General features: G+C 44.7%; 1 protein-coding gene across 2 annotated transcripts in view; it reads right to left on the reverse strand.

Moving 5' to 3' along the window:
- MED27 (mediator complex subunit 27) overlaps positions 1 to 26172 on the reverse strand; it is a 186519-nt gene that overhangs the window by 106171 nt on the left and 54176 nt on the right. Inside the window, exon 3 of one of the 2 annotated variants that reach the window (XM_006216603.2) lies at positions 18697 to 18827. The exons of the other annotated variant lie outside the window; for it this stretch is intronic. Within the exon in view, the coding sequence (XP_006216665.1) occupies positions 18697 to 18827 (131 nt within the window). The remainder of the gene's footprint in view (positions 1 to 18696; positions 18828 to 26172) is intronic. 2 annotated transcript variants of the gene reach the window in all.

Consider the following 26172-nt stretch of genomic DNA (forward strand, 5'->3'; position numbering starts at 1 on the left):
GATTTTTCAGTGTCTTGGATTCATTAATTTCAATCAGGACATTTACCGTAAATGTCTATGAGCAGAGCTTTTTATAAGTTCATTTGGTGATCTCTGCTATGACATTTTATTATTCTTCATTGCCCAATTCTTATGATATTATCTGGAAAGAAACAACGTCCTCCCAAGTACACTCTGTGTGTGTGTGTGTGTGTGTGTGTGTGTGTGCAGGTGCACGCTTGAGTGTGCATGTGCGCGCGCGTGCTTACACAACAGAAAACATACAAGACGATGGGAGACGTAATTTTATCTGAGTTTAAACTGATGAGAAAAACAGGAAAGGAGGGCCTTACTACTGTTTCTATCACTATCAACAGGAATCTTTTTACCTTATAGGACACGGATGTGGAAGATGGTTATATGCAAATAGGGATGAAAATCGACAGAATTCCAATCTATAAATATTGCATCTCTTTTGGTGCCCTCTCTCAAAAGGAATGCACATATTCCCACCACAGGTACCTCTTCAGAGCCTGCCTCCTCCATGAAGTCTTCTTCACTGTCCCTTTACAACTCCTGCAGAATTCCTGGCCCACAGCACCCAGCTGGTGCACACCATTACCATGAATAACAACACTCAGAATAAGCAACTAGCACCCACCGAGTGACGCTGTACTGCTGTCCCACTATTATTTTCCCCATTAACCCATGAGAGAAGCTAAGGACGAGAGAGGTTAATTAAGAAGCCCAGAGGCACAGATGGTAAATAGGAGACCGAGGGTTCAAACCCAAGCAGACTGACTCCAGGACCTCCTTTCTCAGCCTACACTCCCTTGTTTATTTTTCAGATGCACTGTGTTCTAAATCCCCTTGACTGTAAACGTCTAAGAGTAAGGCTTCTCTGTGTTCCTGGAGTCGACCACAATGCCTTACAGTCAGTTTGCTGGTAATAAACAACACAGTAATTTAACATCAGTTGGTATTCATTTAAAAAAAAAAAAAAAAAGGCCAGGCCTTTTCCTTGCAAGCCCTGTTTACCACGTTGGAAGGTTACACAGGCATGCCTCGGTTTACTGCGCTTTGCTTCACTGAGCTTTGCGGATATTGCATTTTTTCATACATTGAAGGTTTGGGGCAACCCTGTATTGTCAGATGATGGTTTGCATTTTTTTAGCAATAAAGTATTTTTTAATTAAGGTATGTAAATTGTTTTTTTAGACATAATGCTATTTCACACTTAATAGGCTACAGGATAGTATAAACATAACTTTTCTATGCACTGGGAAACCAAAAAATATGAGTGACAAGCTTTATTGTGATACTGACTTTACTGAGGTGGTCTGGAACCAAACCTGCAGGATCTCCAGGTTGCGCCTGTACAAGAAGACTAGAGGGCAGGAATTAAGCACAGTATTCTGGATCCCAGCTGTACAGTAACAGTCTCACAGCCAAGGAAGATTGTGATAGAAAGGAGACACCTCTCAGATCCCTCTTAGGAAGGCCTGGCCGCCTGGCTGTGGGGAGCGCAGTCAGCAGGCAGCCTCAGCTCTCAGCTCATCCAGGGTCAGCGTCAGCTATAGAGAACCAGTTCTCTGTGCTGACACCAATTCCCAGAGGCTGAAGCTTCATCATGCTCTCCCTGCTACAAGCAGGGGCACATGGGGAGACAGGTGATAGATGAAGTCTTAGCCAAGGTCCAGTTTATACTGGGTCTGTACACGGGGTCTGCAGACCCAACTGGTGGTGCATAACTGAGACCAACATACTTGGTACAACCACTGCATTAGGTCCTTGGTCTGTGCGGTAAGACCTACCAGAGAGGAGAAGGTCAAGTGGAAGTTTGACGCTACCCTGCCCTGCCCCACCCGTCTCCCAGCCCAGACAGTAAATCAAAACCAATACTGCACTCCAGGGCAATGGCAGAGATGAGTACTATTCTGAATGATCTAAAAGATGCAGGGGCCACAACACTGTAAAATGATTATGAATCAATAAAAAAAAAATAAAATAAAAAATAAAAGATGCAGGGGCAGTGGTCTCCATTACTTCTGGACTCATTTAATGTGCCAGTCTGACTCCTGCAGAAACCAGACGGATCCTGGAGGAAGACCGTAGACACACGAGAGCTCAATCAGGAGAGTAGCCCTGATCACAGCCCATGTCAGATGTAGCATCTTTTCTAGAGCAGAATAAAACAGCCTCTGATCACACAAAGCCATTGATTTAGTGAATGCATTTCTTTCTATTTCAATAAAAAAAGATCAGAAACAGTTTGTCTTCCATGGAACAGGGAACTGTATACATTTATAGTTTTGCCTGAGGGCAAATTTCTACCCTCTGTCATAATATAGAAGGAAGAGACCTGGATGTCTGGACATCCCTCAGATCAGCACAGTGAACCATGACATAATGACATGATGTTGATAAAGGCGGATGAGCAAGACGTGGCTAAGTCGTTGGAGGCCTTGGGAAGACACAAGCTCTGTCTTCCACATTCATAAAACGTTTGGGGCTCCAGAGGCCAGGTGCATGCAGGATATCTCACTGTTGAGACAGCTCCCCAAGATTTCCCACACTCCCACACATCTGCTGGGGCTGCTGAGAACACAAGGCCCCGACCACCTTTATCTGGGACGTTTCTCAAGCTTGGGTTGGCCGTGAGTAGCTTTGAGGGATAAGGTAACATCTCCCGGCAAATAAAGAACATCTTGCTTAGGGGTTTTTACAACGCAGGCCCCCCACCCCGGCTCGGTGCTCCCCTCCTGTGCTGTAACCACTCTGAGTGCAGGCTCCATCTCGGCCCACCTGCATCACCCCTTATGGGGTTCAGGGCACCAACAAGACCCTGCTGCCACTCTGGCCACTCCTTTGCTGGGACTTGTGTCAGCATATATGTAACTGTGATAAGCTAACATTTTAGTTTGAAAAAAAAAATAGAGAGTAAATGTCTCAGACCTTTCACAGTTCTTGACAGCTACCTAACGTAAAACAGATTCCTGCATTCGGCACCTCGTACCACAAGGAGAGAAGCACAGTCTCTGCTGGGCCTCTCTGGGGCTGTCAGACGCTGAGCCCTAAGGCTGCACAGGCCCAGCAACGGCCAGCTCTGAGACGGAGCCGTGCGCTCTGGACCGAGCACAAGCAGCACCAGAGGCCCCCGGCCCCGGGGCACCCACCATCTGTCTCAGTACCCTTCCCACCGCTTGTCTGCAGTTGCACAGGGGACCCCATATGATGAGCTGGAGGAGGAGGAGAAGCTCAAGCTTGCTTTACAGACAGGCCACCTTAGTGTGTGGGTTTGAGCCAAAACCGCATGGCAGCTCCATCACAGACTCAACTCGGGACGACCAGGAAAGACAGCGGCAAGGGCAAGGCTCGCAACGGGGCGGGCGCCGAGCGGTCGCGGCAAGGTAACCACCTGGTACAGAGAAAAGACGCGGCACAAGAAAGGACCAAGCACGGGCTCACAGGCAGCAGGGAGTGGCCTGGCCAGACTGGCAGGGGCCCAGAAGGAAAGGTTGGAAGGTAAGGACAGGAAAGTCCACAGCGTAGTCCTGTGGATGAATACATGGGAGTGGACATGAAGGGTGGGTCACGTTCTCACCCGCCATGGAAGAGGCACTGAACAGTCAAGTGGACAATATGACCTGACCAGTTAGTATCTGTCAGCCAGTCAGCATGAAGGATCCCCAACAGAGTGTCCACAGTGGCAGAAATGGGCTGAACAGCATGGACTTGCACTTAGGAAAGTTGATGTTAATTATTGATTCCAATGAATGTCCAGTCTGCCAGCAACAGAGACCAACATGAGCCGTCTGGTAACGGAAGCACGGCTGGAAAGAGCCTGGTAGACAAGGCGATGCGGTGGCAAAGCCCTCTTCAAGGCCAAGGAAGTGCAGTTGGCACTCAGCCTCCAGCTGTCAGCTCACCCAGGACAGCCTCCAAGGGCCTCCTCACTGAAGTCACGGCCATCCTGGAGCCACCTGCATCTGGTGACAGAGTGAGGCAGAATGATGCAGAACAGCATCCGCTCCAAAGACCTCCTGGGTTGGACCAGGCTTCCTCAGGCCTGCATCACAGTTTGTAGTCTTCCTCGTCCAGTCCGGCTTTTTCCCCCTTCCTTGGACAGAAGTTGATCGTAATAAATATACTCCCCCTCAACTCCAGCTCAGCGTCTGCCTCCAGAAAACCTGACCTATGACAGAGGTGAATGAGAGGCACAACTCCGCCTCAGGCAGCTCAGACGTGTGGGTTCTGGAGTCCTGGCGCCCAGGTCTGAACCCCAGTTCCACCACTTCCCAGCTGGGAGACTCGGGACAAGATCTGAGCCTCAGTGTTGTCATCTGTAAAACCAAGGAGAGTAGAAGTTTCTCTGAGAGGACAAGTGTAAGAATGAAATGAGTGCCTTTCGTGCTGGTTTTCATTGATAACCAGTCCTATGGTGTTTCTTCCCTTGCTGCAGATTCGGCTTTGGTTGGTGATCTCTCATCTCATTTCTTTGAACTCTGAGTCTATAAATCTGGGCTCATTTGTAGAACAGAAGTATCTGTTCCTCCTGGCTGACAGAGTATTGTTTCTCTGCCAAAAAGCAGTGCTAACAGGGCAGAGCTCCAGGGCCACAAGGAGCGCTGAAGCAGAAAGCACTGGAATTCTTAGCACACAAACGCTGAAACTGTCCCTGTCTTCTTTCAAAGAACCAGAAGCAACGGACTGGGTGGCCTCTGCTAGGTTCACGTGCAAGACTCAGTAAGCATCAGCAGAGCACCCTGCGTGCGGAATCTGAGAGCAGCGAACGGGGTGGCCGTTCTCTGACGTCGCCCCAAACCATCGCCTTGAAAAAGACACAGGTTTTAAATACCTTGTTTTGGTTTTTTTTTCCCCTCTCACTCCTCCTCCATTGCCCTCCTCCCACCAAATCATGAGACGGCAGCATAGTGTCAGCAGGAGCGTAAGAGGAACGTGACAGTCAAGAGGTTGCAGTCCTGGCTCTGTTACTAGTAAACCTCTGAGACTTTCTGAGAAAAACCCCTCCCCACCTGCATCCTTAGCTTCCTTCGCAGTGACACGAGGGGAGAGAAGGAGCTGCCTCCTGGCTCTTCCTGGTCTGGGTTTTCACGACACCCTAGACACGTCCCTCAACAATATCAGAGGCTCCTTAATGGGGAGGACAGTGCCACATACTGTCTAAATGTCTGTTGAATGAACTGCATTGAATTAATTGGTCTTCGGAGACCTTTAAATATTTAAGTGCCCTTTGTTAAAAATAAAGAAAAGTACAAAAAACTGTTAAAGGAGAGGGGAGGTTAATTTTTAAGGACCAATCCTACCCCCACATCTGATCCGTCAAGTTTTGCTTATGTCACAGTTGGGGGAGGGGAGTCCATTTTAACTGACAAAGAAATGGTGGGAGTGTTGGCCAAGAGAAGGAAAAGAAATTTGGTGCCTTTTATTTATTTTATTTTATTTTTCCCAAGGTGGCCAAGTCAACCAAAAAAAAAAAAAATCCAAATCTATTTTGTTACATGTCAGACAGGAAAAGAACATCTTTTTAGAGCTACTGTGCTTGGGATTTATGCTGGCTTAACAGTACGACACAAATGAAATGAAACTTCACGTAACACTGTGAGAGACTTATAAGCATATTTTCCTTGGGGCCCTGAGATGTAAAAGTAGGAACAGATGAGCAGGAGGAGCAGGACCCTGGGAAACACTTCTGGGGCTAGGACTGGAGAGGGGACAGGTTCCTGAGTCTTGTAGCTGAGGACCCCTAGGTTTCTTCTCTGGGGACATTAAGTCCCAGCAAATCTGTCTGTGTGGGGAACTAGGGCAGTTGCACAAAAAGAAAGTTCCTAGAGCGAAGAGCTACACTCCTTCAAATGATCTACCTGGAATGTCTTTGCCTGAGCCCCAAGTCCAGCAGGGTAGGTAGGATGCAGGGGGCATGAGAAGGTTCAGCTCAACAATACAGAGTCTATCTGTGGGCAGGGCATGCAGGGGAATCCCAAAAGGTTGTTCTGTCCTATTATGATGTGTCTACCAAAGTTTAGAGACTAGAGTCTTCTGCAAGTTTGATCTCAAGCCTGGCAAAGTCTCTTGTTGTAGTTATTAAACAGTAAAACAAACAAACAAAAAAACCTCCCAAGGTTTCCAGGGACAGAGGTGAGAGGGGAAAGAGAACAATCACATGTGAGGGTGCCGACCTCCGAAGAAGAGCCAGAGAAAAGAGCGCGGACGCCCAGGCCCGCTGGCACAGCAGTCTCCCATCCTTCTCCCACCACAGTACCACAGGTGACGCCCACAGGGCACAGCAGCCCAAGCAGCTGCCACGGGCCCCAGGCAAGCCTCTGAGAGCCGAAGGGCTCAGCACCTCTTCAGCACTCCAGGCTCCGGGAGAAGAGTGAGGTAGAAGAGTAAGAGGTGGGAAGGGGCGGCCTTACTCAGCAGTTTCCGCTTCTCAGACTCTTGTCTCTGCCTCTTCCTCTGAGAGGGTACTGGGCCTGTCTCAGGCTGTTCTGCTATGAGACACCAACATTATATTTCAGTCCATTTATAGGAAATTTCAGCTTTTCCGAGGTCACACCCTCTAGGGAGCCTTCCTGGTTCCCTTGGGCTGATTCCAGGTCCTTCTTTTGAATTCTAGTGGCCTCTTTACTTACCTCCCCAAGACACTCTACGTTCCTTAACGGGAGGTTTGTTTACCATTCAATATCCAGTATCTAGCATTTTATTTGTTGAATTTAAAAAACTAATAAAAAGCAGAACAGACTGCAAACAAATACTGATGAGAGATAAAGAATAGCAAGAGTCTAGACTCCAGTGGTTCAGAGACCAGGATCCCTACCAGAAAAATCAGGGCACCAATTAGAAAAAAAAGAGAAAAATCAGGATGAACTAAATTAAAAGCCTATCCCTGGCACCAGCCAGCTCCAGACCCACAGCCACGATGCAAGCACACGAAGGGAGACGAACAGGGTGGAGCAGCACCGCGAAACCTGCAGTGTTTGGACACTCAGGTGCTCCAGCCCCTGACTACTATTTCCACTGGTAGAGTGATGAGCACAGAGGTACTTGAAGATACCCACGAATCAAGCAATAGATACTAATTTATCTAGGACAGGCTCCACATTAAGGCATTTTCAAAGCCATCAAAGGAAAAGAAACCTACATTCTCCAAACTACCTTCTCATGCAGTGGTTCTTAACCTTCTTTCTGCACTTCACCGAAGAAGATATACAGATGATAAATAAGCACATGAAAAGATACTCATCATCATCGGTCACTAAGGAAGTGCATGTTAAAATCACAATGAGATACGACTGCATACCTACTAGAACGTCTAGCATGAAAAAGATTGACCATACCAAGCGTTGGTGAGGAAGCAGCGCAACTGGAACTCTCATACTCTGCTGATTAGAATATAAAAGTACACAATCACTTTGGAAAATAGTTTGGCAATTTCTTAAAAAGTTAAACACACACCTACCATATAACCTAGATACTGTACTCCTAAGCATTTACCCAAGAGAAATGAAAGTACATATCCACACAAAGACTTGTACATGAATGTTTATACTGGCTTTATTTGCAATAGTCAAAAACTGGAAACAAGGAAAATGCCCAGCAACAGATGAATGAATAAACAAATTATGGTATACCCATTCAATGGAATACTATACAGTAATAAAAAGAAATGATCTATTGATACAGGCAACAATACAGACAAACCTCGAAATAATTATGCTCAGTTAAAAAGTCATATTAAAAAAAGAGTATATATACTGTATGATTCCATTTACATAAAAGGAAATGTAAACTAATATACAGCAACTAAATGCAGTTCAGTGGTTGTGTGAGGATGAGGTATGGGGTAAGCAAGATTACAAAAGTGCATGAGGAAATTTAGAGGGTGACAAATGTGTTCGTTATCTTGATTATGATAAGGTGATGGTTTTACAGGTATATCAAAAATTGCATATTTATGCATGTGTAATTTATTATATTTTTTGTATACCCCAATAAAGCTGTTTCAAAAAAGCTATTAAAGAAAAATAATACACATCAGATCGGCAATAAACTAAACTGTGTACTTCTGATTTACACACATACATTTAAAAGTGCCCAAAATGATGATGCAACATGCTTAGTTGTAGACACTAATTTAACTGGAAGGACCAAACCACTAATATAAAATAAAAATACATCTAAAGGAAAAAGGTAAAGTATCACTAGACTGTCTTATTCTGAGGCCAAAAGAGTCACAGAGCTAACACTGGTCAGGGAAATAAGGTACTGACCACACTGGATACATCTGAGAGCTGACGAAGAAGCAATCAAGTTAGGATCCATCCTTTTCTGAGTTCTAAATACAAGTAGGTTCTCATCTGTGGCCTTGAGCAAATAAGCTCTACCAAGTATTCCCCCACAATTACTCCCTTCATCTTGTAGATGTCCTGACAATTGTTTTCTCAGATACCTCCATCCCTGGAGTGTTCCTTGCACCCCTCCTCGAGCAGGGGTTCTGAATGTCCGGTGCAAATAGGAAACATCCTGGGAGCTGTTTAAAAATATGGATGACTGGAGCTCTCCCCACAAAGAATTCCTAACATGATTCTAATGTGTATCCAAAGCTGGGAATCACCCCCTAAAGGCTCCTTCATCGCCAGAGAAGGGCTGGGCGCCCACATCTGGCTGGATCCTTTACTTCGAAGTCCATGCTAGTCCACTACTATCCAGCTATCAGAATGTCCCCAGAGTGAGGACTGACCTGGATGGCTCATCCTAAAGACCATCAGGCTCTAAGCTCAGAGCTTCATCCAGGTTGAGAAACTGCCTCCAAACAGACAAAGACTGGTCTCTTCAGACTAAGCAAACCTGAGGAGATGATATACCTAATGTCTCAAGAAGCTAGAAATAAGTATCATCTGGGCTGAATATTGGGTTTTCAGGTTTTATTAAGAATTCCTGTGTATCTGCCATGAATGAGGACTATCAGAGTGACTGGTACCACCAGATCAAAATCCTTTCTGTCCTGAAAGACTCAAGCTAAGAAACAAAGCCATTTCCTAACCCTTGCCTGGTCCCCATGTCCTGAGGTCACTGCACCTGTGACAGCTTACAGAAGAGTTTTCATCACAGATGAATAGAAACACTGGCTTACTGCTTCTTGACTGATTCTAACTCTAAATAGGGACTTTCTGGGCCAAAATCTATGGGTTACTAATATCCACGTGGCAGAGAGAGAAAGAAAGAGACACGCCTCAAGAGATCGCAAAATTACTTTCCAAGAAAGATCAGAAAGATTTGAAAAAAAAAAAAAAGAATTTCACTTACAAGCAGCGTTGGTTGGGAATGGCACAGTGCAAAATCCTAACAACGCTGAAGCTCTTTGTTATGCAAAGAGGGATTAAAAAAAAACACTCAGCTTCTATCTGATGAGCTGTACTATATACAACCACCCATTTCTTTTCTTCCTTTGCCCAGTACGGCCAGAGTGATGTAATAACCACACTAGACAGCTGTCTTCCTGGATAAAATCACCTTGTAAAGGAGAAATGCAATTAGAGGATGCAATGAAATACAATTTTTAAACTGATTTTGCAGGCTGCCACATTCGACTTGGTGCTTAATGGCCAGGTTCTTTATTACAGTTTTGTTTTATGCAATTTCTCTTTGATTCAGTATCTATGGAAGACATGGAGTCTTAAATTTAGTCTATGTCACAAAGGGTCTCAGATAAATACAGGACAGATCAGCTGAGAGTGAGGCCAAGACCAGAACCAGGCAGTAAAGGGCAGAGGTGCCCCCTTGCCAGGCCAGGTGGGGCCGGGCGGGGCAGGGCAGGTGTCCTTCACCAGCACCTCCTCTGCGCCCTCCTCTGGTCTCCCTCCACCACCCCTGGCAGATTCTACCCCCTCCTAGGACTTCTCCTGCCACCCATACACTGCTGACTGCCGAAACTCTGCTTCTTCAACAATAATCCAAGCTCTAGACTCATGTTTCAAAAAAACATTTTATTGCGAAAAATGTCAAATATACACGAAAGTAGGTAAGACAGTGTAATGAGCTCATCAACAGTATTATGTTCTCATGATCCAATTCCAACAATTAGCAGGTATTTTTATCACATCCTCCAATACGTGTGGGAGGTGGGAGGCTGGAGTATTTTAAAGCAAGTCGAGTCCATTACATGGCTTCACCCAAGGCTTATGGGCATGTCCAACTGAACGTGCTTCAAAATGGAATGCCTGCTCTTTACCTGTTTACAGACAGGAGCGCTTCTACGCCGTTAAGAGTTCCACCTTGATCAAGCCTACGCCTAGCCTGCACAAAGTGCTTGATAAACGTCTGAACGCCTGCAGAGTGAGAAGTGCAAAGACACGTGTGCACGCGCACACACGCACAGGCACCGCAAAGGACCAGGCACATGAAGCAAAGGCGCAGACGGAGGGTCCAGATAATGAGACAGGGTCCAGGACTTGCCACTGGCTTCCTGCTGGGGGCCAGCACCTCTGAGTACGGGCGACGCGAGGAAAGCCCTGGCTGAGGCGGGGCGCACGGTGGTTCTGTCCATCTAGAGCACGGCAGCCCTGACAGGCTGCGGCTTCGGCAGGCAGCTATTAGCTGGACTAAACACGCTTCCCTCAGGGGAGAAGAGGCTCTTTTACAACACACATGCTAATGAAGCACAGCGACATGGAGCGTTTAAAACAAAATGTCCCTATATTTATTCTCCATAGACAGATTTTTACATTAATATTTATGAGGGTTTCCTCGTTTATTTCTCCCAGAGATTTTCTCTCCTGCCCAAATAGAGGGGATAAAAGATAAGTAACATGAACAACTATCTTCTAAACAGCTGCAAAGGACTGACCGCCCTATTTATCTGCGTTCTGTAACCTGGTTACCTGCCTAACACACCACTTTCCACAGCACACGGGCCCCAGGCCTGCCGCTCCCTGCAGCCACTGCAAGGCCTCCGCCTGCCTTTCGGACGCTGCTGCTGCCCCAGCCCCCAGCCCCAGCCCCAACCACCCTCACTCAGCAGGGCCAGGTCCGCAGCTCCAAACCCTCACCTGCAGGCACTTCTGCACCTGGTTGCCAGCCATTTAAATACCCAACACTTACACTTCCAGTCTACTCGGAGCCAGAGAGCCAAGAGCAGCACAAAATGCCTGCCCAGAACATCTTGTAAAAAGAGGGTCTGCCTCGTCAGCTGGGGAGGGGCGGTGGCAGCAGAGAAAGGAACCAGCCTCCAGGGCTTGATCATTTGGCTGGTACCTGAGCCAAGGAGAGGCAGGAAGGGGACATAGATGACCCTGGGGCCCAAGGAGTTTCCAGTGGTGACAAAACCCAAGGCAGACAGCGGCAAACGTCATGAAGAGCCACAAAACTCAAGCCATACAGGAGTCCCGAGTTGAAGGCTTCTTTCTGCCCAGTCACTGAACCACGTTTTTCCTCCTCCAGTCAATGACACAGACCGAGAAAGACACTTTCCTCCCCCACCTGCCAATAACACGAGCAATAAACACATAAAAAAGGACATTTCAAGAACTATTACTGAGCGTCTTCTCCGGGCCCTCGGACGAAAACTCTAAGGGCAAGCAGAAGAGGCAGCAGAGGGGCCGGGACACATCAGGAACCTGTTTTATACCCTTGGCCTCAGACGCCTGCGGATTCGATTTCAAGGCAAATGGAAAACAAACAAATGTGCACAGCAGCAAAAAGCAGAAGGAGAAAATGAAATGGTGCTGTGCAGTTAAACTTTACAGCCCAACTGAGCAAGGCCCCAGCCTCTCCCTGGCTCCCACTCTGAGGCTAAGGGTGCGGGCCGGCTGCAAGGAGCTCGGAATACCAGCTCTCCGACCATGGAGGGTTTCCTTCTGTCATGTGGCAACACGGCCGGACAACAAGCTACGGCGTTCTCATCCCTTTCCCAGCCACAGTGATAAAACCACGAAGAAGCCAGGCACGCTAGTTCCTACCAACTTTTTAACCTTTGCAAGAAAGCTGGTTGAAACTAACAGCCTGAAAATTATTTCGCTGACGAAACAGAGGGATACGATGAATTACAGGATTGAGGTGCCGTATTCAGGCAACCCTTGTCATGGGAACGCTCCTACTGAAACTCAGGACACTGAACAGATGTGGACAAGCTGTCTGAGCTAAGACTGGTCACCCTCATCACTCCTGGACACAGCCCTAGTCCTGCAGGAGCAAGGCAGAAGTACTGAGTCAGGCGGCTTAAACATGACTGACGTTAATAAACGAGCTTCCGCAGCACTGGTTATTGGAAACTGATCTCTTCCTTATTAATATGGTCCCACAATGGAGAGGAAGATCTCTCCATGTTCTAGAATGCAAACAATGTTTTAATCTTTAATTATATTCTCAATTTTAACTCTTCTGGAGAGTCATAGCCACCAAGGCCTAGGATTATTTCTTTATTACACAGCCTCTCAGTGGTATTTAATGAATATTGTTACTTAATACTTGCCAGTAGGGGAAAGAAGGATTTGGCAAATTTCTACTCAAGTTTTGATGACTTTTTCCCAAACTCAGGGAACTTACAGCTGCAAAGTTCTCTGTTTCCTTTCAGGGACGCTCATACAGGCAACAACACACTTGCTCTGCTCTCTAGCCCAAGCTCAGAAAGAGCCAGCCTGGGCAGTAGCTTCCCTGGGGGAGGGGACTCAGGGAGTGCTGCTCTGCGTCTCTAAATCTCACGGCAGTGAGCCACTTTGCTTCTCATTCATGGTGTGTTCACTGCTGCTGTGCTCAGAGACCAACTAAACTGCAATAAAAAGGATGCCAAACGTTCTTGCTGAAGTCTCCTATCACCATCTGAGTTGAGGAATTTAATATAAACTTGTCAACATATAACCAAGTTCTGGCCTCAACAAAATATCAAGACCCTCAGAAGGCAAACTAAAGCCCAAGTAATCAAGAAGAAAATCAGGTCCCTGAAGGAAACACGTTCAGTCACTATCCAGGTGACACCCCTACCAAGGTTTTTGTAATGGCATAGCAAATCCGCAACCTGGAGTTTCATACCTGTGTGGCTGAGGGAAAGAAAAAAAAAAAAAAAAAGAAAAACTCGTAAAAAAGGTCTTGAAAATCAGCAACAGAAGAGAGAACGATGTAACGGTCGGAAGCTACAGGAAGAGACCCCGGGTTCCGTGCGCTTCATCCTGGCAAAGATCTGCCTTTCTCGGTTTAAACGCCAGTGACCAAGATAAGCAGCCCCTCGTTCACCACCATCGCCAAGGGCAGGTTTATGCCACTGCTTTGCTCTCCGTGATTCCTGCTGGCTTCACATTAAGCAAAAGACAACGTGAGCCTCTGCCTTTCAAGAACAGAAGCACCACTTACCACACACCTTGGAGAGAATCCGATCACCTGTATGAGCACCGTGCGTAATTTCAAGTCAATGATCTTCTTGGAAATTAGTGTACAAGGCAGTGGCAGAAAATGAGCCTCTTTTAGTTAAACTCCCAGAACCAAATCAGTGGCTGTACGGAAGGCAATCTGTTGTTCAGACACCGGAACCCCAAGGTGTGCATGTGGTGTCATTATCTCTGTTACCTCCTGAATTGGTGGCATTTCTTTCCAGCAACACTTGTCCCTGCATGTGATTTTTGTGTTGTTGTTATTACTCAAACCTGAGGTAGGTGATCCAAGAACAGGAGTGTGAAGTGAAGACTCTCTGCACTCTCGAAGCTATTAGGCAATATTGAAACAGATGCCAAATGTTGGGGAAATGCCACCGTAGGCCCCAAAGAACATCAAGAAATACCACTCAGCCATAAAATGGAACGAGCCACTGACGCACACAATGTAAATGAACCTCCAAAACATCATGTCAAGCAAAAGTAACCAGGAAGAAAATATTATGTTCCCCATGACTCGTTTATGTGGAGTTCTAGACGAGGCAAATCTGGGGTACAGGGATAGAAATCAGAACAGTTGCGCCTGGGGTGACTGAGATATTGGAGACAAGTACAGTCAACTCATTCAAGTAGTTTTGCTGTAAAGAGAGAGGAGGTGGGAGCTAGAAGCACAAGTGGGATTACGAGGTGGGTGTCCTTCCAGGAAATGGTTTTGGGGTAAGCATGTTTGCATTCTACCGGGAATGACCCAGGAGAAGGGGAGTACTGATGGGGGAGGAGAGAAAAGGAGACCAACGGGGAGAGAGGACTGGACCTAGTGGACATGCGGAAGGGCTGTTCTTGGCTAGGACCATGGACAGTGCATGCCCCCCCGCCCCCCGGCCCCCACCGCCAGGACTAGAGAAGGTAGCCTGTGAAGGGAAGCGTGCCCTTCATTCAGTAGGCAGGACCTCTTTACAAAAGATAACATGATACAAAGGAACTGTCTGTCCTCACAACTTCAGGTGGGGTGGTGGTAACATTTTAAAAAATAATCTTTCTGTAAAGCAATTTATATTTTTTTCCCTCAAACCTAAATGAGATCCATGTGTGCAGAACAGAAACACAGAAGAGTCTTCCACTTTAGCTGCCACTGAAAGCCAGCATTTCATCAGGCCGAGCTGCTGAAATCCACAAGTTACAAGCCAGTCAGCTTGGCCATACTGATCAAAACTGGTATTTGATGTTGCCACAGAAGTACACTAAACAATGCACCATGAAGCTGAGACTGCCTCCTGAGTGAGCACCAGTAAACAGGGCCACATCTGACATACATGAAATACAGAGCTATCTCAGTGTGGAACTTACAGATCAATCAAATAAGACAGCCATTTTCCAGGCTGATCCCAATCCTCCAAGGGTCAAAAGGCCGACAATGTTTACCCAGCAACAGGGGACAGAGCCCCTTTATGAAAATGACAGTGCCCTTCCGCAAAAGACTTAACTTAATATGAACATTCGGGAATCATGGATGTGAGGTCGCATCACCAGTGCCCTTTGAATGCTAACATGTGATCAAAGATCTTTCATCATGAACAACATCTCTGTCTTACAAGTTTCTCAGGAGGGGGAGAAAGATATGAATCATTAATCCCACAAATCACCAATCCTATGGGAACTCAGCGGGGAGCCTGCATCTTCAAAGACTACTGCTATTCCAGCCAACTGCATTTAAACAACAAACACACCCATGTGTCACACTGTACAAACCTCCTGTGTCCTTGCCACGCCTGTGGTCTTGGCGCACTTGGGCACAGCTGGTGGTTTTGCTGCAATAGCTTTGGTGCCACCCAACTGTTGACACAAGCCAACGCGGAAACCCACCCACCACGGCAGTAACAGATGCTCAGAGTTCCAGGGGAGGGCGAGTGAGGAGCCCAGCGCCTGGTCCTTCAGAAATAAAACCTTTCCTTAGACTCCTGGAAGCCTATGCAAGAAAGCACCTAGCTCTCAAAAGGACTCCATCCTTCACAGCTGGCAGTGGAGAAACTGGCGACGCTGGGCTGGGCCTCCCCAAGGGGCTCGCTCAGCAGCCTGCCCAAGGCCTTCTCGGGCATGTTAGGGTCGTGTCCTAAGGACTTGGTGCACTTTACTGTGGTCCCCTGCTACTTGTTTGTTTCTCTATTTCTACTCAGAGCTTCCTGAAAGCCAAAATTATATCTTATTCATCTCCAAATTCCCAGCACAGTGCACAAAACCAACCACTTGTAGGCCCTGAGCAAATATTTGCTAAATAAATAAGTGAGTGGGGCTTAAGGGCTCAGCCACTCTTCCCTCAGTGCAATGTCTCTCCTCTTTGACAACTGTGGTGGTTTTAAAATATGTCTGCAAATTCCAACACTCCTTCCTTCAAAAAGGAGAGCCTCATCCCCTCCCCTTGAACATCAGACAGACTCAGTGACTCATTTCTAACAAACAGAAAGGGGTGGAACTGATACGACATATCTCCTGAGGCTAGGTCATAAAAAAGCAAGGCTCGGCCCGGTTCTTATCCTCCTAGGCCACTCGCTCTGGAAGAAGTCACCCACAAGTCAAGAGGACACGCAAGCCCCCTGCGGACAGGCCCACAATGGGGAGGGACTGAGGCCTCCCCTCAACACACAGCACCGGCTTGCCTGCTGTGAGTGCGCCCCCTTGGACCCCAGTCCAACTTACAGATGACTGGAGCCTCGCCTGCCATCTGACTGCAATGTTGTGAGAGGCTCTGAGCCAGAACCCCTCGGCCAAGCTATCTGCAGATTCCTGGTGCACAGACAATATGAGAGATTATGTTCATTGTTGTTAAACCACTAAGTTTGGGAGCAACCTGTTATGCAGCAATAGATAACTAGTGTGGCAATTATTACTTTATATATATATTACTATATATATATATATATATAAAATCAGTGTTGTATTTTTTGGTTAAAAAAAGGTATCATCCAATTAGGCCAGCACTGCACCTTACTGGTGTCTCTCTTCCAGACATCTAACACAGTATGTGGCACACAGCAGGCACTCAATAAAAGTGACCTGGATGTCCTTTAGACACAGATCCTGCCACGGGATAGTTGTTCTATAAAGGGATTTCAGGATAATGTGAGTCCAAAAAACTCAATGATGTGAAAAGGTAACAGTCAATTTTCACAGGAAAGAGGCTACTGAGTATAGGAAATCATTTCAACGTTGTCTTCTTAGGACACACTAACCACTCTTCTCTTTGAAACTAAGTATTTTGAGTGATTTATTATAAATTTATAATGACAGCTGTGAACATCTTTTTTTTTTTTTTTTGGCATGAGAACAGAGTCTGTTGATTGCCTTGGTGCTTAAAATAGTTTCTAAGTGTCCTCATAATAGCATGTCACCTGTAAACAGGTTTCAAGCCAATGCAAATTAACAAATGGCGAACAGATGGACTAAGAGCTGACTTTTGTCGAGAGAGAGTCAGCAGCAAACACTTTCGGCTCCGGTCTTGTGGGACTATTAGAAAGTCTTTCACTTCTCGCCAAACGTCTTGTCTCAGTAGACAATCCATGCAGGGAAAATGACAAGTTATAAGGCCCAACAGACTTTGAGAACTGAAAGTTAAGATGTGCAGAATCACCAGAGCAACACATGAGAAGCAACAGATAGAATAATGCTCCTTAAGAAACTTCCTGCCAAACAGTGAAAAACTCTATCTTGCGTAAGTCAGAGAAGCTGTCCCTGCAGTCTCTGAAAAATATGGCACCTGTGCACGCAGCAGACAAAAAATAACTTGTTGGAGGCTGGTTGGTTATGTTCATCCTCACCTGAAGCAAATGGTAATCGTGGAGAAAACGTGAAAATCACAGAAATGGTGGGCCAAGGGTGCCCACTGGCCAGAGAGAAGCTCCCCAGGGTCCTCCCCTGTCATCTCCCAGCTCCTCGCTGGCCACGTCCCTCCTCATTCTCCACGTCTCCACTTAAGGTCATCTCCTTGGAGAGGCCCTCCTTGACCACCTGTTTTAAGCAGTTTCCCGTACTCCCGCTCCTTACCACCCTAGTGTTCCCTTCCTAAGTACTAATCATAACCAGAAATCATGAATTTATTAATTTTAGGGGTTCCTGTTTTTCATCTCCCCCACAATAAACCCTCAGGAAAATGGGACCACATCTGTCTTCCTCATGATTGTATCTCCAGAGCCTAGGTCAGTGCCTGCCAGACAGCAGGTATAATAAATATTTGCTAACCAATCAGAAAATAAATGAGATCTTGCATAAAGGCAAACAACCGAATCTCATCTGCAAACACTCCTTTGGACAGGAAATTTTAAAATGTAGTTTGTAACTAAGGATGTAAACGAAAGGTACAACAGGAGAGAAGGCTGGGCTGGGGAATGTGTTTAAAGTGCAAATCAAGCCTTTCAGGAGTTCTGCCCCTTTCAGGGGAGTGTGCACACTGATGGAAAAGCCACCAGCAAAGACGATGTGTTCAATTTCTGATTCCACACCCCTGAGGGAGTCCTGGCCCTCCTCCACAGGGGCTTCTGGTAAAGAACCACCCAACAGGTAAATGGGAGAATCAACTGTGGCACATTGGAAGGAATACTACACAGCAACAAAAAAGAACAAGCAACCTGGATGAATCTAACAGATATTATGCTGAATGGAAAAAAGTAGATATGAAAGATTACATATTGTGTGACTCCATTTATATGAAGTTCAAGAACAGGTAAAATTAATTGTTCAAGAAGTGAGAATAGTGTCAAACTGAAGGAGGGTGGTGGCACACATACAGGCTGGGCACAGAAGGAAGGACCCCTAATTCAACCCACATGACTTGACCCAGGTGGAGCTACCTGGAGGTACACATATGTGAAAAAGCCATGAGGCTATACACTTCACAGTGTCTGTTCTCTCTCCTATTGGGAAAAAAGAAGATCACATATATCACGATTTTAAAAAAGAATGAGTGAGCCTAGCACTGATTCTAATCCCAGCTCGACCAGATTCTCCAGAAGGCCTGCAGTTTATCAAAATGTGCTCCTCGGCTGTCTCATGTGTAAAATAAGGACAAGTGCACGTACGCGCTGCCAACTGCGGGAATGTGACAAGGAAACAAAGAATAAGCTATGAGGTTTCTTAAAAGCCTGAAGTCACACATAAACTGTGTAAACTACGGAGACGCACTGTAACTGCTTCTTTTAAGATCTAGGCGAAACAGGTTACCTGCGTGTTTGGTTTCTAATCTTAACAGATACCTTTTTAAAAGAAAGAAACAATTTTGCAAACAAGCACAAAGTAGAGTTCACCCAGGACAGAAGTAGTTTTTTCAAACCCCATCACTCACTGAGGTGGCAAGACAAGGGTCGTGGGCTGAGCCTTTGGTCTGCGTTTAGCAGATACTCCCATCTGGTTGGCGGACCGCTTCAACGACTGCTGGTTCAAGAGGCCAGACGCCAGCCCCGCGTGGTACTGCAACTGCAGAGTGAAACAAAGCAAAGGGGAAGGAAAGAGCGTGTGGTAAAGCAGCACAGGGAGTGTTAATCTGCCCGTGTCTGATACATCTTACCAGCTCAGAACATTTTTAATAATTTCAAATACAGCTGCTAACATTTTGCTTCAAGGAATGTATTCGTAAGGAGATAATCAGACAAATAGGAAAACATGAATGAGGTTGTTCATTCCAAAATGGAAAGAACAGGAGACAACCTAAACGTCCAACAATAACTGGGAACTTGGTTAAAATATGTAAAGAATTTTACATCATTTTGTTGAATTAAAAAAAAAACAGGTTACATATAAACAGAGAGACACTTAAAAAAACATGTTCTCTAAAACGTTAATAACAGTGTATTTCTAAGTAGTAGACGGTACTTTTTCACGTTCTTTTTCATTTTTCACTACTATTCATACATGCTTCATGTAAATGGTTTGAAAGCTTACGTCATTTTTAATAAGAGGATCCAGTGGGTTTCCTTAAAGACAAATTAGTTCTGGGAATTCTTGCCACTGTCATGCCTTGCTTATAATAAAAAACACATAACTCATAGTCCACTGCAGTAAACCAGGAGCACAAGACGGCTTACCATAAACAGATTCAAACATACCACTGAGCCAGTGTTTCCAGTGGTTAAGATACAAGTATTAATCATAAGAATAAGTGCATGAATACACCTTATAACAATGTATACAGGCCCATTGAGGAGAGCTGGATGGAGAAGTTAATTTCACTTCATACACACCATTGGAACAATTCAGCCAGGATAAGGAAGCAGCATACTTTAAATGGGCTGAGAGCCAGCATCCTTTGCTTTGTTCTGGACAAACTGCTGAGCTTCGAGGTTACTTAGGACAGATCATTTTACTTCTCTTGACTTTAATTTCCCTATTAGAAAAGAGAGATAATACTGCCTAATTCTAAACCAAAAAAAGCCTTTAAAAAAATCCATTTTGAGTTATAATTTACATAAAATAAAATGCCCCCATTTAAGGTGTACAGTTTGGTGAGTTTTGATAATATATACCTGTGACACTACCACCCCAATCAAGATATAGAAATTTTCCTTCACTGCAGAAAGTTCCCCTGTGCCCCAGTGCAGTCCCTCTCCCCCTGCCCCCAATTCTGATCACTGGGATCTTCTGGTTCAAAACATAACTCATCATTCTCAGTCATTGCCAAATGAAGCTTATATCCAATTTGACATGTGACAATGATTTCTATCTTCCTTTTTAAATCCCATACTTCTGTATTTTAGATCATAAGCACTGTAATCAATCTCTATAATAAAATCATCCTTGAAAGGGACCCCAATTTTGAACAGATGTCAATAAAACATTCAAATGTGAAAATGCCAAGCTAAGATTCTGGATTGAAACCATTTATAACATCCAATATGTTTCTTCCTCCCATCTCAGATTAAGCAAAGTCTTTCAAACATTTATTTAGAATTAACTGAATATACAAATAGTAATTCATTCTAAAGCTCTGAATCAATTTCTTTCCAAAATGCTCTTCCAAGGCATAGATTTCCTTTGCAGAGTCAGCTACATTACAGCTCATGGTAATGAAACTGGTGACCACCATATAAAAGGGGCCGGGCCCTGGATGCAAGGGGTAATAACGTTCTGAAAAATAAATGGCCTCACCTAAAGCCACTGGGCTGCACACAAATAGAGAGTGAAAGAAAACAAAACCAATTGAAATGATCTGCTTCTTGAAAGTGGCTATAAAAATGAAGATATCCAGTGACCCAGTAAGACTGAAATGTCTGTGTTTGGAACATCCATATTGCTTTTTAACAGGCTCTTGATTTACTTGGTCGATTTGCTGTGGGAGCCTTATGGCTGCACAATACGAGACAAAGATACATCACATCTATAATAAAAACAGAGCTCTTCTTGGGGTGGAAAAGGGGGGCATAATTTGGCTCTAACAACTCATCTTAGACCAATGAATTTTGCTCAAATTTGTTTTTCTCCTACAGATTTCTTAAATGGGAAATCAATGGAAGCAAGGGACAGTACAAGTTTGAAAGACAATGTTTCAAAATGTCAGCGACTTGGGTTTCGATCTTCCCCACCAGAATTTGCAATGAGTGCAATACGCACGGGGCTTTATGGAATTAAAGGGAAAGACAGCTTGGCAGGGGTCCCCTATGGCTCAAGGAATCATCTCTCCCTTTGGCTCTCCTTCTTTGTGTCCTACTAGGGTCCATGCAAGCTCAGCCATTCTGGCCCTGCTGACTCTCTGAGTGGAAGAGTTCCGCTAACTGTGCAGAGTGGCAGGGTGATTCTGCCCACCTGGCATCATTTTGATCATCTGTTCAAACAAACAACAACAACAACAAAAAAAACCCAAAAACAGCAGAAATGCGTGTTCAAAGTGTTCCTTTGAAACTTCTACCATCTTGGATGATCTCAATGTATGACGCACCCCTAAGAGCACATGGAAATGGAAGGACTTTTCTTCCCCCGAAATCAAAACCTGCCCTTGAAAGCTGACTCACAGTGATTAAGCGACATTTGTTAATCATATATATGTCTCTCCGTTTCCAGGAACACAGCTCCGACTGTCAAGATCTGTAAGGGGCCCATTAAATATTTACCAAACCATCTATATAATGGGAGAAAAGGTCAAAGTTAATAAAACTGACAGGCAGCTCCTGTCCAACTGGATTTATACATTATTTAAGCACTAAATACTCCATTCCATGAAACACAGTTTAGATCTGAAAAGACTCTTGGAAAACGTTCACTCAGCCAATGGTTCTGAAACAGCAGAAGGGAGTTCAGAGCTAATCCACAAATTAACATTAAGAACATATCACTCCCCAAAATCCTGCCATAAGTTTTCAATTACAGGTTCTGTAATATTTTCTATAAAAAAAATTTCAATAAACATACTTTGCTCCAAATGTCTGTGGCATGGAAACAACTCTATTTCAAAAAGCGACTTATCAAAGTTGTAATGTGATTTTCTATCCAAGATCATTTCTCCACTAACCAGTAAGAATAAAATGAAAGGGGAAGAGAAATAAAAGTCTATTCTTTTAACTTCCACAGTTTACAGCTGTGGGGAATGGGAGTGTGTACAGGGCCGGCTGCGGGCAGGGGGCTCTCTATTCACTGGTAAGTGGCCACTCAGTAGCAGCAGCTATTCACTGTTCTCTGGACTTTGAGAACGTTTCTCTCGGTTCCAATTTTGCTATTAATGTCAACCTTCTATTTTCTATGACTCACACAGGGTTCGTCTGTCAGTTCTCCACCTAAGGCCCTTTCTAATCAATTATAACTACTAATTACCTCTATGGCTGGGCCATTTTCAACAACTCATCATAATCTCAGGAAAATAACCATTTCGAATAAGGAAAATCTTGATTTACTCGATATTTCTTAAAGTAATGCTGTTTTAGTAATATTTAACATGCAAAAATGCTGCGTGTTGTCAGGCAGGGTCCTGGTAAACTCTAATACACAGACTCAGAGTCTCTGTAACAAGCATCCTCCTTGAAATGTGCTCCTGGACTCTGCTGCTAACACATCTCACTTCCCTCTCTAGAAAACATGCATTATATTTTCTCCAAGGATCCATCCAGCTCAAAAGTTTGATTCTCTTGCATTTCTAAAGAAGCTATATGTGTGTCTGGATCACTGTAAAGGGGTGATGTCATGTCCCTACAATTTCATGCAACAGCAAACCTTTTCCCCTGAATAGCCTAGGTCTTTCCGGCTTTTAAAGAAGTCCAAACTATTGAGGCTCAAATCCAATTAGTTTTAATATGCTTCACATTATAAACAACAAAATATACCAGAGGGAGATGATATGAAAGGAAATTATAAAAAAAAATAGAATTCAAATACAAAGTTGAGAAAATCAGATGAGCAATGATCCCTCTAGTCAGTTCTCCAACTTGTTTCATGTCTTCCACATTGTTCTGAAAGCTCTACCTGCTCCCAAATCAATAAAGGATATGGTTTGCAATGGACAGAAGTTTGGGAAGAAAATAGAAGGAAATTCATCATACCGATCATATTCAATATACTTACTAATTAAGCCAGTGGCACTCAATTAAGCTAGTACTTAAAAGCTGAAGCGTCTGCTGGAAGCTCCCTGGGGTCCGTGGTACAGCATCTATTCATAAGCAACATGATCCTACCCATGCCATGTGGCCAAACCTCACTTAAAGAAAACTGACATTCAAAAATCTCAAAATTTACAAGCCAGATCAATCAAGGTTTGATTCTTCCCATTATGAAAATCATTGTTTCAAAGATTCACCAAAGGCTTCTTTAAGGGCAGGGGCAAGTTAAAATAAAAAAAAAAAAAACTCTTCCTAACCTTAAGGTATGGTTCACTATATTTTAAAAAATCCCTTTACAAAGAATTACATACACGTTCCTAAGAATACTAGGAAGACACACTGGTGCTTCCAGTAACTAAACCCTTTGGCTGAAGAATGAGATGGAGCTAAGCTACAATGAATTCTGGCTGGTTTAGACCAGGGGGCCCCCAGGAGGGGAAGAAGAGATCCCAAGGCTAGGGAGCTCCACCACCTCCTCCCCCAGCCCCTCTAGGGCAGCTTCCCTTCTCTGGGTACAGAGCTCTTCTCTGTCACTGGCACTTGGCACCCAAGTAAGGTAGCCTTTTGTTATTTCTTGGTCCAGGAGTGAAACCAGCCACCTAGGGAGACGTGTCTTGAGGACACAGACCTGGTTATTGATTACTCCATGTTCTCTGCAACGTGTGGGGTAATGCATTGCATACAGGTGATGCTAATAAATTTGTCCACTGCTAAGCGGACTTGCTGATTAGTGAAACTGTTATGGCCTGGCCTGTCACTGTAGCCAATCTAGAGAAGAGAATGACTCCAGCAGACAGTCCTCTTAAGGCTGGTTTCTTACAGAAGCAAACACGCGGCTTTGCAGCTGCTGTCATTAACAGAGACGTGAAGGAATCCTTTCTTCCTCTCACTCTAAATGCTAAAAAAGCGGTTATGTCTGAACCCCTCTGCAGGCTTGAGTTCAGGAAAAAGTATTCATAGGGACTGCACCTGGATTATTTCAAAGCATAGAATCCCAATGTCAGAGAGGAGTCTTAGAGACATCAGTGCCCACCTCCACCCCACCCCACCCCCACTTTACAGGAGAGGAAACGCTGGTCTTAAAGAGGCCACTGGCCCAAGGTCACACATATCATAAGAAGGAAGCAGATCAATCAGGCTTCGCCTTACGTATCTTTGCCCTGTCATTTTAAGAGTGCTGCATCTTTCTAACTGAAGACCTGGCATTTGTTATCTCTGTCTAAGCAGTGAAACACGCTGATCCTTCTCGGACCAGAACTAGAGTGTTCTCAGGGAGCAGGGCTGGAGAAGCACCAGCGTCTGCTGGCTCTTGTTTGCTCCGTTCACTCTGACCTCTTTTAGGCTCTGAGACGTCTCATGTTTCTCCCTTCTACTGACGCCAGTCATGTCTAAGGCAGGGAGTTTGAGGAAGCTCTAATCACTGATCATTTTAAGGCTTTAATATCATTCAGAGTTAAAAACCTTGGAGAAAAGAAATCAAGAAAGTATAGAAACCTCAATATTGCCAGAAAATCTGAATTTTAGGCTCAGCAGTAACACATCTGACCTTCCTAGCAACTTTGATACTATTCTGTGCTATCTATCACCTACAGGGTTTTTATAAATTATCTTATGTCCAGGAGAGCCCATATGTATAATCTGTTTCTAGTCAGGAATTCTCTTTGAGAATCTGTGTAATATATCATGATAGTAACGAGCAAGGACAGTGTCCCTGCAGCACAACCTCCGCTGCAGGTCACTGGCCATAACGGCCAGAGCTGGTTGGCGTAAGTTCACTGAAAATCCTTCCAAGATGTGAGAGCACACACCAAGCTCACAGCCCTGATCCAGGGACGTGTGACACCGGGATCAATTCACACCACAAACACCTGTATCAAGCCACACCCCATAAAGCTGGCTTATGTGTATATGGCACTGGGGTGGGGGGAGGCTAATGTGACATTCTCATAGTCATATTTCCCCTAAACCATTAAGCTTTCAACTAAAACCAATATCTGTGCAAAACTAGGAACACTCTTTCACCACTTTGAGTTGCAAAGACCTTTACCCCTCATTATTGAAATGTGTTTTGTTTCCAGCTAATGAGAAAGAACCATGTATTACAATAAAGCTCTGTTTCTTCTTTTGAACATAACTCTAAGGAAAGAAACAAGCAAGGCTGCCTGGTCTTATCTGTGCCAAGGAAAACAGCTATAGAAAAATGCCATAATTCTAATTGTTTGGCTCGGGTTCTTACCTAAATATTAGATAATGATATTAGCTTCTCTTCTCCTTTTATCTCCCAATGCTTCTCTCAAATAGCCAATATTTAAAAAAAAAAAAAAGGAAAAACAACCTTAGATTTGAGCTCTTATGGGTAAATGATCTTTTTAGCTGGTCAAAACAGCATCAATAAACCATAAGAAGGAAGCCTCCAATTTATCTGCCTATTTGTTCTCTCCTGGGAAGCTGGGCTTCAGGCCTTTCAATTACCATGAAAGCAGGACACCAAATCAGCGCTGTGCCTCTGCTCAACGGTGGCATCATTTACATGCTAAATGCCATTTGGTTTTTTTTTTCCCTACATATGAATCCTCAAATATCCAAACTTCAAAACTGTCAACGAGGTAAACAGACAGGATGGACAGCAGCCTTCTTCCTTCTAAATATCTGTAATGTGTAGGGTTGTTTAGCACTGTTCCTCTGGCGTGTCCCAGAATTCACACCTTTATTAATAGGCCTTTCTCCACAACTGCTCCTATTTACACTACAGCTGCACGCATGGTATCATACCTCAGAGATGCCAATCAGCTGGAAGGGCTATCGTTCATATATCTAAACAGATTCACTAACAAAGCAAACTGTGAATGTGGCTAAAAATGGAGGAAACAATCATCAAAGGGACTATTTGTCAAGGGAGAGAAAAAGACAAAGGAAAGATGAGCTATGAACACTAAAAGACGGACACAGGTCCACAAGAACTGGCGTCTGCCGCCTCCTGTTAACCACCCCGCATTCCACACCAGGCTCTCAACCTACTTACCCCACATGGTCCCAGACAGCAATGAACAGGGTCATAAAGAAAGATCATGCTGGAGGGTCACTTGGCCACTTAAGAAGATGCAGGCAGGAAATACAAAGAGGATCAAGGCAAAATCCGACAATGCACTAATGAGAGCACCCTAATAGACCATCAAAGGATGGTGACCATGAGAAGATGCCCTCTGAAGAGGGACAGCATGGCAGCAATCTTGCTCATCTAT

The sequence above is a fragment of the Vicugna pacos genome, chromosome 4 (assembly GCF_048564905.1).
Source record: "Vicugna pacos chromosome 4, VicPac4, whole genome shotgun sequence".
Classification (NCBI taxonomy): Eukaryota; Metazoa; Chordata; class Mammalia; order Artiodactyla; family Camelidae; genus Vicugna; species Vicugna pacos.